Source organism: Pinus tabuliformis, chromosome 2_1 (assembly GCF_031772625.1).
Source record: "Pinus tabuliformis cultivar Carrire ecotype Pingquan chromosome 2_1, CPIR1, whole genome shotgun sequence".
NCBI lineage: Eukaryota > Viridiplantae > Streptophyta > Pinopsida > Pinales > Pinaceae > Pinus > Pinus tabuliformis.
The window spans coordinates 593,264,263-593,275,949 of NC_142299.1; the positions used below are offsets into that span (position 1 = coordinate 593,264,263).

The 11,687-nt window shown below is 37.1% G+C and overlaps 1 protein-coding gene across 1 annotated transcript; it reads right to left on the reverse strand.

Moving 5' to 3' along the window:
• Positions 1 to 1,307: 1,307 nt before the first annotated feature.
• Positions 1,308 to 4,184, reverse strand: LOC149201855 (leucine-rich repeat receptor-like protein kinase TDR). Its single transcript, XM_089399842.1, has 2 exons — positions 3,571 to 4,184; positions 1,308 to 2,699 (listed from the first exon to the last, which is right to left on the reverse strand). Exons 1-2 carry the CDS (start codon positions 4,148 to 4,150, stop codon positions 2,272 to 2,274), a joined length of 1,008 nt encoding a protein of 335 aa, XP_089255968.1. The 5' UTR covers positions 4,151 to 4,184; the 3' UTR covers positions 1,308 to 2,271.
• Between the last annotated feature and the right edge of the window lie 7,503 nt (positions 4,185 to 11,687).

An 11,687-nucleotide genomic window follows, 5' to 3' on the forward strand; every position in this document is an offset into this window, starting at 1 on the left:
ATGGTGCCAACCTAAATCTCAAGTAAGGAGACATCTGTTCATCAATTTGTCAAGAAGCATGGCCTACAATTCAATTGCTCGAAGCCTATCACTTCTTCCACCTGTCAAATAAATTGTTTCATGTTTGTTTAGTTGACTATGGTTCTAATAAATATACTATTGTTTGACGTAAAAAGACAAAACAAAACAAAAAATATGGAAAGTTGTGACCCCATTTTCTAACTACAAATTGAAATCGGATTACCATAGTGACCACCTCTGCTTATTGGAATAAAAAAGGGGGTGGGTTATGCACAATCCTCCGTATCATTTGCTATTACCAGAGATAATTAAAGCCACCCTTAACTCAAGTCTTAACTATGCTGATAGGGTGTTTGGGGAGGGGGATCCCTTACCAACCCACTATAATCTGCACAAAAGCATCCTAAGAACATATGCAAAATCAACCCTTCAATGAAATGATCCAAGAATATAGGTACTCAAACATTGATTTTATCAAAGAAAAATACAAGACAGAAAGAAAAGATCATAACAAGGATTAGAAGAGTCTAAGAACAGTGCTCACTATCTACAGAGCCAAGACGAATGCAGAAGAGTTCTTCCTTCAGTTCCCCATCTGAGAAATCAGTTGCATGCCATACCCAATTTTTATCACTACCTGCGTGCTCCTGAAGTGACATTGGGGAATGAACTGCAAGGCAAAAAAAAAAAAAAACAATATAATCCAGATAATAAGGATCAACACAAATTCTCGGCACAGAAAGCCTCTTAAAACTTGGACGTAATATAAGCTATTACAATCTCAGGGGGGAAATTACAAAAAAAAAAACAAACAAACAAATTTACATACTTAAATGGTTTGCACATATTTTCAATGTCTTGGATTGCCTCATGAACAGCCGAACCTTTGTAGTATCCTTGTGCTTAAGAAACTTTACTGTTCCTACACCACGCTCCTTCCATTGATTCCCATCCTTGTCAAACCTGTACAGCTTCGCCTTCCTGCAGGGTCAAGCATATAGAAAGAATGGGAATATTAATAAACAATGAAACTGCATTAGGATCATTTTAAGAGCCCATGGCATCTAAGAACAGGATCCTCTACTGCCCGTGTAAGAACATGATCCTCCTGAGTTCCAGCCATCCCAATACCAGATAGTGCACATATAATATCTTTTTTGTAAAGACCCACTTTATTTTTAATTAATGTGTAAAGATGGCTATTGTCCTTGGGCTACCTTAGCTGTTCGTGTTTAGTGATCTGTGGTATTATGACTCCTCAAGTCACTATTAAACCATGAGAACCATGCCCAGGCAGACTAGTGTGACATTGTGGATGAGAACCAAAACTAGACTCCTATAACCTCCTTTTTCATCCTTTAAATTGCAGAATTAACTGACTGTTCTAGTAATCGTTCTTGAGCACCTGAAGATGTGCACCCTAAATAATAAGAATAATACCCTGTAACATATGAATAGTCCATCCTGTGCATGTAGGATATGCACATGAGGTCCAATAAAATCACTAACCAGAATACCAGGTGTTATTAAAGCCTCTACAGGTTGATATATATGAATGTTACAGTGTGCAGGAGTATGATTCAATTCCATACGAAAATACAAAACATCTGATAGGATTTCCTTATACCTCATAGGCAAACAACCATTGTCCCTTCTATAGATGAGTAGAATAAGTGCTTGGTTCTCTACACTAAATAAAGACAAAGTATAGTACTTATTGCTGAAAAAATAGGATTTAAATCGCGGTTCAATTGCTTGACATTCAGCTGGTCACAGAATTGTAGAGTGCATAATCATAAGTAATAAGAAATAAAAAATTACAAGTTTCCATATATGCAAATTGCAAATAGGTTTTATAAAATAAGAAATAAAAAATTACTGATGGTTTCAATATATGCAAATTGCAAATAAGTTTTGTAAAATAAGAAATTAAGTAGGAATACTGTTCTTTGCATAGCATAGTCTTATAAAATAAATAGGAAATATAATCAATAACAAAAATTATTGATGTCTCAAGATCTGCAAATGGCAAATAACAAATTGCAGGTACTGCAAAATGTTTCAAGATCTCCAAATTGGAAATAGCAAATTACTGATACTGCAAAAGGTCTTGTAAAATAAGCAGGAATACTGCTAATTGCATGGTAGCTGGTATTGCAAAAAGTCTGATAAAATAAACATATGTCGATCATCACCAAAAAGCTCATAACACGAACATACCCAACAACGATTACTTCAATGGAAACATATTTAATGTTGGCTTCCTTCCTTAGAACAGCGTGGTGGACTGTCTGGCTGAGATGAAGAATGGGACCTGTGTTGTTGCAAGGATTGGGAGTCAAGGGCTGCTTTGCTTTTGGGGTGGGCTTCTGATAACATTGAAACAACATCTCTCATCGATGGTCGGTTGATTGGAGACCTACTAGTGCAGAGAAGAGCCAATCTAAGGACCATCATCATCTCTTCCTTGACTGAGAAACTTGGAACTCTAACACTTTGATCTAAGATCCTTTCCATCCCTTCCTTGGTCTGAACTCTTTCCTTGACCCAGTCCACAATGTTGACACCTTCTCCAAATTCTGGATCCATTGGCTGTCTTCCAGTCAAGAGCTCTAAGAGGACCACCCCAAAGCTGTATATGTCACTTTTCTCAAAGACTTGAAGTGTGTAGGCATATTCTGCACAAATCCAAAAGATGCGTAGACTCATGGACTTAATAGATTGCTACCATCCTCAATTAATGAAACAGTACAAGTCTGTGCTAGGTTTAACATATAACACTCAGATATATATTACAAGAGAAAATCTGTGTAAGAATTTGATTGGCTATGTAGAAAAGAATGAATGCTACCTTATAGCAAATTTAGGATTTTGAACTAAGCTGGGCTAAAACATAACTCCATACCCATCAATCACTGAGAATCTGATACACAAACTAACTTACAAATACATAAAAATAATAAGACCTTTTCCATAAGGTTGTCTGATCTGAGAATACTCATATTTATGAATTCCTTCTTCAAATCCAAACAGTAGCTAAAACCGATTCCCTTTTACTTTTGTGTTCAGCTAATCTTAATGCTTTAGGGATGTAAAACCAATACAAGATTCTCCTTTTGTATTCTTAGATTTTCCAGGGTAAACAATCATGAAACTGAAAGAAAAATGCACTTAGACCATCCTAACTCACTTTGTAAGTAAATTATTCACATCAGAGACAATCATGTTAACATAAAATGGATTGATGGAGTATCATTCAAGAACAAAGTATAACCTACGATGTTAGACACTTTGCAAGTATATTGTTCACACCAGAGACAACCATGTTGACATAGAATGGATTTATGGAGTAACCTAAGATGTTAGACACTTTGTAAGTAAATTTCTCACATCAGAGACAATCATGTAACATAAAATGGATGGACAGAGTATCATTCAAGAACAAGCTATATCCTAAGATGTTAGAATGTATATGGTTTCTGAAAAGAAAATTAATGTTACCATAAAAAGAATGACCACTTATAGTTCTGAAGTTTGAAACTACTTTACCTGGAGCAATGTAGCCATAGGAGCCAATAACAGAAGACATGGCCTCCGAACCAGTTCGAATCAGCTTTGCAACTCCAAAATCTGCAACCCTTGCAGTCATGTCAGAATCAAGCAATATATTGCTAGGCTTAACATCTCTGTGTACAATGGCAGGACGACAATCTTGATGAAGATAGCATAAGCCCAGAGCCACTCCAACTGCAATATTGTATCTTGTCATCCACTCAGTGAGCATGTTCTCTTCCTTTCTCCCGTGCAAGAGGTCAGCCAAACTTCCATTAGGCATGTATTCATAAAGAAGAAGAGTCTCCTCATTGCCGGAGCAACAACCCAACAATTTAGCTATGTTTCTGTGCCTAACATTTCCCAGGACTTCTACCTCTGCTAATACCCCTTTCTTTCGTTTCCCTCCCTCTTTCTCTTTCTCCACCCACCGTAGCTTCTTCACAGCTATGACATGACCCCCCGGCCTTTCAACCCTGTAAACTGTACCGGCTGCTCCAATGCCAATCATGTTATCAGGCTTCAAGCTCTCCAAAATATCTTCTGTTGTGAAGCTGAGACGCTGGAATGAGGTCATCTTCCAAGGGTTTTCAGGATGTTCTTCTGTGATATTTAGTCATAAGATCGCTAGCCATGATTGCTAAAAACTCTCTCCTAAAACCCGGCTCCATTTCCACCACGGTTAAATCCAGGCCCAAAAACAAGGTTCAGTTCTTATTATTGTTATCATAAAAGCTGCCCTAAATTGCTCCCTGCACCATGATGCCGCTTCACCCGAACTAAAATATATATATAATCAAGCTGAATATAAATAAAAGACAAGCTCCCAAGCTCGATTTTCCCTATTCTGCCATTATGTTAATTAGCACATTCAATCAAAATCATCAAATTGGCAGCAACCTGCAAATCCACTTATTCTTCTCTCAATAACCTCCTTTCTGCAGATTTCAAAGCTCGATTATAACTGAAACCCAAAGCTCGATTATGACTGAAACCCAAAGCTCGATTATGGCTGAGACCCAATTCACCTAGTACAGAGCAGATAAGAGAAATTTGATCCAAGCCTCGAAAAAAAGGAGGGAATGCCAATGGCTGAGTGGGTTTCGAATCAATTTGTCTGCGTTCGAATCGGAGGTAATTTTTTTGACAACAAAATGGAAAGGCCCACCGATAGTCGCTGAATGGGTGATCGAAACATGCAATCTCGATGATGCCCAGTGGCAATCTTGATGATACCCAGTGGCAAATCTGCTCAACCCACCTGTACATACTTTCGATTTTTCCCTTCTTCGCCCCCTTATATTTTCTTTTCTACGGTTTTCTTGTTGCTATTACAGGCATATACGTTCATGTTTCCCATGCTCGGCGCACAGATGTCAAGTGGAAAGTGGAACGTTTTTAAATATTTTTAATGTTTTAAAACATTTTTTATTAAATCAGACGGTTGATTTTTGTTCAATCGTCTAACAAAAGATCTAACGGTTAAGATTATGACAGAAAGGCATTTGGGGGAGTTCATTTCAGAGGGAAACGCCTTACGGCGTAATTAGAAATATTGGTTTTAAATTATTATAATAAGTATTGTTGTGGTTGATCCATGATAAGTTGTAGGGTAGTTGGTTTGTATGGGGTTTAGTTGTTACGAGGTCTTAAGTTCAAATGTCATGGGGAGGGGTTGAGAATGGAAGTCATTTTGGGGGCATCAAAACTATTCTAAGGGGCATCTTCCACTGAGCTTTACACAATCCTCGATGTTGAGGATGAAAATAATATGAATATGCCAAGCTCACTCTACAGCCTAGTATGGTTACAGCCATGTTTGTCCATCATTCCAAGGGGCATCTTCCACTGAGCTTTACACAATCCTCAATGTTGAGGATGAAAATAATATGAATATGCCAAGCTCACTCTATAGCCTAGTATGGTTACAGCCATGTTTGTCCATCATCAAAGTTGAAATTTTGCTAGTGTCGGCCAAAATAAATTAAAAAAAAAATAAATTAAAAAAAAAAAAATACAAAACATTTAAATAATGTTTGCTCATAAAAAATAATTGCCAATGAAGAAATTGGATCCCTCTCCGCTTATATTATATCTATATTTAAGATGGGTCTATGCTAGTGGATAACAAAAAAATCACAAAGTGAAGAAGAGTTTAATTTCAAGTCAAAGCAAAACTTTGGGACTAGCGCAATTCATCTAAATTCTATTGAAATGCGGTATTTATACGTGTAATGTGATATATATATATATAGTGTAATTGCTATTATGTTATTAAATGGTTGTTTAATTAATGTTCGTTATTCGATGGCAAGATGGTTTTGTAACTCTTAATGATGTAATTGTTCATCTTCTTGGTTGTAGTGTGCCATGTTGTTGACATACAAATATTGTAATGGAGCCAAAAAAAAATGACAGTAAAGCATAGTTGGAAGTTATAAGTTTATCCTCCTGGAAAAGCAAAATTGTGGAGTTAAAGAACCACTTCTAGGAAATCAATTTCCATCACATCCATAGGGAGCTAAATACAACTGTAGATTCTCTCTAAAAAAGAATTATTTGTCTGGAGACAGGTTACATATATTATGATGAATTAGTTGGCAACCCAGTTCAAAGTTCTAATTCGATGCCCATATACTAATATGGATTAGCTTTAAGTCAAATTTTCAATTAGTTATCAACTAGCTTACTATAAATTTCAAGTGAGTCTACATTCAGCTTTCAATTAGCCTCAAATACAATGTCTTTCTTTTTCTCTTGACAGGGGCCTCTTCATTGTTGTATAATACACTTTCGGGAATTTTTGGTTACAGGCTAATGTCGTTTCTAGTCACTGTCTTCGTTTTTCTCATAGTAGGGCCCTCTTCGTGGTTGTATAATACACTTTCTACAATTTTTGGTTGCATGCTATTGTCATTTCTAGTCAGTCTTATAATTTGCAGAAGAAAAAGAATTGTAAAACCCTAGTTTTACAACAACTTATTTTTCTCTTCTTCTGGGTCGTGATGCCTTGTCTTCTGGCAACCCATTGTAATGACAGAAGTTACAATGTTTTTGTTAATGTTTGTGCTTTTTTTCTTCCTCGTGAATAAAAAAAGGGTCCTTTTTTTCTATAGTAATAAGAAGAAGAAGAATAAGAAGAAAGATATTGTAATGGTTATGTCATGGTTGGCATTCCTAAATATAAGCAGATATAGGATAAGCATGCATGCATATTAGAACTTGGTGCGCATGGATGGAATTCAATGTGCCAAATGATGTAGATGTTTCACAAGCATGGGGTGTGACATTTCAACCCTAGTTATCAATAGTGATGAGAGGCCACCAAGGACAATACCCCTTGGACCCTATGATAAGTGTTGCACATTTTGGTGTTAGGAGTGGAAGGGTAAGCTTGGTTCGAGGAGGTTGGTTATGGGATGTTTTTTGGTGCACATGAGTTTGTGCATCAACTACCATGGCTACACTGGAATTAGTGGGTCTTTACAAAAATAAAGTGGGAGAGTTAAGTTTTGTGAACAAAAGTAGCCTATGGGTGATATTTGCATTGATCACTTGTGTTAGGAACCTTTTTAGGCAAGTTAACTAATACTTGGAAGGTGTGAACCATGTAATTGAAATAATTCAATAGTGTCCTCCTTTCTTCAAATGAAGCAACAAAGCCAAGAATGTGAGTATCAAATAAATATTAGCCCCCTATTGAGCCCTTGTTGCACATTTACAAATTGCTCAGACATTGATGTCATGGTGTTTCACACTAAGTATATCTAAGATTACATGTGATAGTATATGCCTCATTTTAGTACTAACAACTTCATTAGTTTTGTTCTTATATATTACATACTTTTTTTATTTGTGGTTGTTATGTATGTGATGTTTATAATAATTACAAAACTAACTATGTGAAAGCATCCCTAACATAAATTTTCATTTGGCACTAATAATATTTTCCTTACAACCCCCTTCCTTCATTGGCGGTGGGAAGGAAGCTGATCCTTCCTTCCCCCCACACCCCCCTTCCTTCCTTTGGAAAGAGAGGTAAGAGCAAGAGTTGGAAAGATGCCGGAAAGAATGCCTACCTTTGGTAGTTGTGTTGTCGTATCGAGAGAAAGAAAGTCAGTTACCTGTCGTCCTCCCTTCGGTAGATGAATGCCTACCTTTGGTAGTTACCTTCGGTAGGAGAGAAAGAAAGTCGGTTACCTACGCTTCGCTTCGGTTGCCATATCGAGAGAAAGAAAGTCGGTTACCTACGCTTTGCTTCGGTTCGGTAGGAGAGAAAGTCGGTATGAGTACTTTGGGTGTTGTTGGTTGTTCTTTTCTTTTGAACAATTGTTACTTGTTTGAAGAAAGAAGTCTATCTTACTCTGAAAGAGGTAAGGGGCGGCACTGCAGGAGAACGGAACGCTCTCTGGAGGAGCCATCAAAGGTACGAGTTCAAGAAAAAAGATAAGCGGTAAGCGATCATAGGGCGAGGATAGGGGAAGGCACGCTTGAGGGCCGTCTGGGCGAGGGTGGGGTATGGGTAGGGAGAGGGGGGAAAGGACAGGGGAATAAGAGAAAGGAGAAAAGAAAAAAGAATAAGAGAGAGGAAATAAGGGAAAGGAGAAAGAAGTCGACATTAAATTCAACAACTAAAAAGAGGCTCTTTGAGCCATGGCTAGCTCTCAGAGAATTTCATTCTCTTTGAGCTCTATACATATTATACTTGTCTAGACATATGATAATCGCATCTTTACGTTTCACTTCTTTACTCTCTTCTCTACCGAGATAAATATCTAGATCTAGTATAACTTAGCCATTCCAATAGCCAATAGTCTTTAGTCCTATTTAGTACCCTTCTAATAGTCCCCTTGGCATAGTAGGTAGATATTGATTCCTTGTCCATGCATGAAGTTCCATAGCAAGAGATTAGACCCACTTCACCATTGACCTTAGCATATGGAAGGAAGGAGGTGTAGATGTCAGTCATAAGGCTAGGAGGTGCCCTTCTAGATAAGCCCATAGCCGATTATAGAGGAATCCCCTGTTTCATCGCAAATTGATGCTTAATATTTAATTTGCTAGAATGTTCCTTGCTCTCGACACGACACTGGTGAATAAGAAGTGGGGGGGGGGGGGGGGGCTTGACAAAGCGCCCAACCCCTACTTTAGCCCATTGATCGGTGAGGCATCCAACCCTTCACCTTCTCTCTTTGACCCTGCAGCGCTTAACTACGGTACTCTCTCACTTCGCCTAGCTAGGTTGTTCCTAAACTTGACCTTGCCTAGCCGGGTTATGAGCCTAACAATTGGTTGGTTAGGGGAATGGTTCAGGGGATAGCTAGTTCGCCCTTACCTTGTTCTACTCTTTATTGGCGAATACAAACCCTGCCGAAGAGCTGGGACAAGAGCTCCTAAACATGCATATATAAGGACAGGTTGAGACTAGGGAATGTTTGGGCATAAGACTCCATGTGATAGTACTCCTATGGTAGTATATCCATGATAAATATTTCCAACATCTCATGATTGTTTTATTTGGTACTTCGAGGTAGTCGTACAGCATTTGGAGGCAGTTGTTGAACATGTAAGGCAATTGAAATACTATTTATGACCACACATAAGTGGATTGAATCCACCTCATTTCTATAACACTTGCTAGATGATATATTTACTTGATAATTAAGGTGGCTTAGAGACACTTAAGTGGAGAAAAGTTGATTTCAAGTCAAAGCAAAGTTTGGGACTAACAAAGTTCATCTAGCTTCTATTAAATGCAATATTTATACAGTAATATGATAAGAATTTTTTATTGATATTTTCGATAAAGTGTAATTACAAATGTAATCACTATAGTGTTGTCAAATGTTGTTTGATTAAATGTTGGTTTCAGATGGCAATATGGTTTTGTAACTCTTAATAATGTAATTGTCCATCTTATTGGTTGGAGTGTGTCATGTTGTTGGCATATAGATATGGTAATGTCATGTTATGGTTGTCATTCTTAAATGCAAGTGCATAGAGGATAAGTATGCATGTAGATTGGAACTTGCCACACATGGATGGAATTCGGTGTGCTAAATTATGTAGATGCTTCATAAGCATAGCGTGTGACACCTCAACTCCAATTATCAATGGTGATGGGAGGCCACTGAGGGCACGACACCTTGGACACTATGACAAGTGTTTTACATTATGGTGTTAAGAGTGCAAGGGTAAGCATGCTTGGAGGAAGTTAGTGATTGAACATTTTTTTGTGCATATGAGGTTGCACATCGACTACTATGGCTACACTTGAATTAGCAGACATTTACAAAAAATAAAGTGAGTTTTTATCAATAAAAGTAGTCCATGGGCGATATTTGCATTGATTACTTGTGTTAGGAACATCTTTAGGCAAGTTAACCAATACTTGGAGGGCATGAACCATGTGATTGAAACAATTCACTAGTTCCCCCCTTCCTTCAAATGAAGCAACAAAGCTAAGAAGGAGGGACTTTCTTTTTGGGGCAAAACTAAACTTTTTTCAAAAGATAGTTTCTATAATTGAATCCATCTTCAATATCCATTTCTTCAACCCCACTCTGCCGGATTTGAATATTGAATCCCCCCTACTTATTTTGGGATGAGATGATCTTTCAAAAGCCAACATAAATATATTGGGGACTTACAACAATATACAAACTAAGCAAGGAAGGGTATACACACATGTGTTAGAATTTGAATTGAAGTTGACTTGAGCAAAGGTATAACAATGCATATTTAATTAAATATTGGTGATTTTAACAACCACGTCCATTAGATTAAAATAATGATACTTTATGTGTATCTATATGCAAAGACAAAATACTTGAAAGGCACCTTCCCAACAACAAAGGTCATTATAAGAAAAATGGAAAAATAACAAGTTGATGAGTGGTATGATTCAATGAAGAATCAAAGGGCAAGAAAGAAGAGACATCCAAGTTTAGTCCTAATAAGATATTTTATGGCCCCTTCCAAGGAGTGCGTTATTAAGAGGGACACAAACATGATCATGGAGTCTGTGCTAAAGTCTTATGGGAGAAATAGGAAGCATGTGAATGAGATATTATGGATTTCAAAAGAGAAATCATGTTATTCAATCCAATAGAAGCAAGGGGATTGGTGCTACTTAAGACTCCATAAGCTCTAAATCAATTGGTGAAAGCAAGAAGTCTAAAAGATAAATGCAAAGAAAGGAATATCCATCTATGTACAAATCTACAATAAATAAATTCAAAATTATATAGTGTTTCCATATAGACAATGTTAGGTCCCTATAACACTAGTGATTCCCCCATTACTAGTGTCATTGTGGCCCTTACTGTTATTGTTGTGCCCTTATTGTCCCCATATTGTTATTATTGTGCCCCATAGAAGCCCACTATTGTTATTTTTGTGCCCTTATATTATTATTGTTATGTTGACTTTGATTATATTGTGACCCCTTAGACTCCTATATATAGAAATGAGGCTTTGCTATTTGTATCATCCAATAATTGTTCTTTTGTGTAATGTGAAGGAGGTTGCCCCCTCGAAGAGGCTGATTTCTAAGTTGTTGATCTATCTTTTCTATCTTTTTGTGAGTTGGTTTCATAACAGACAACCTAGGTTCGAACCCTAAAAAGTGTAGGGTCTTTGTGAGTGTTTTTGAGGGAATGTGTTTGACATCACATAATTGGATTCCCTTCATCATCAAAGAGACATGTGTCCCAAAAGTCAATTTGGTTTAAGTGGATGTTAATATGATACATTGTATATTTTTTGAGGGTAGTAGCACAATTGGAAAAAAGCATGTTGGCAAGCCCTTGTGTATCCAAGTGATCGAAAGTTCAATCCCCCAGACATATCTCACCAATTGAACTTAAAAAAAATATGATACATTGTATATTGCAAAGCCATTAAGTTAAGTAATGACCTTGGCTAACCCAAATATTTAATTAGAATTTAAGCTCAAACACAACATTAGAAATGAAACCTTCACTCTAGATCTAAGGATATAGGGGTCAACATTGGATATTGGATACAAGACAAGGTGATCAAATGTATCTCTTGGACTAGCATTTTTTACAAAGGAATACAAATTTTAATGCTTATATTAACATGTATGTATA

Coding starts and splice junctions, on each gene's coding strand:
- LOC149201855 (XM_089399842.1), bottom strand. CDS start 4,150: ATGACCTCATTCCAGCGTCTCAGCTTCACAACAGAAGATATTTTGGAG. Junction 2,700..3,570: donor CTATGGCTACATTGCTCCAG/GTAAAGTAGTTT, acceptor GGATTTGTGCAG/AATATGCCTACACACTTCAA.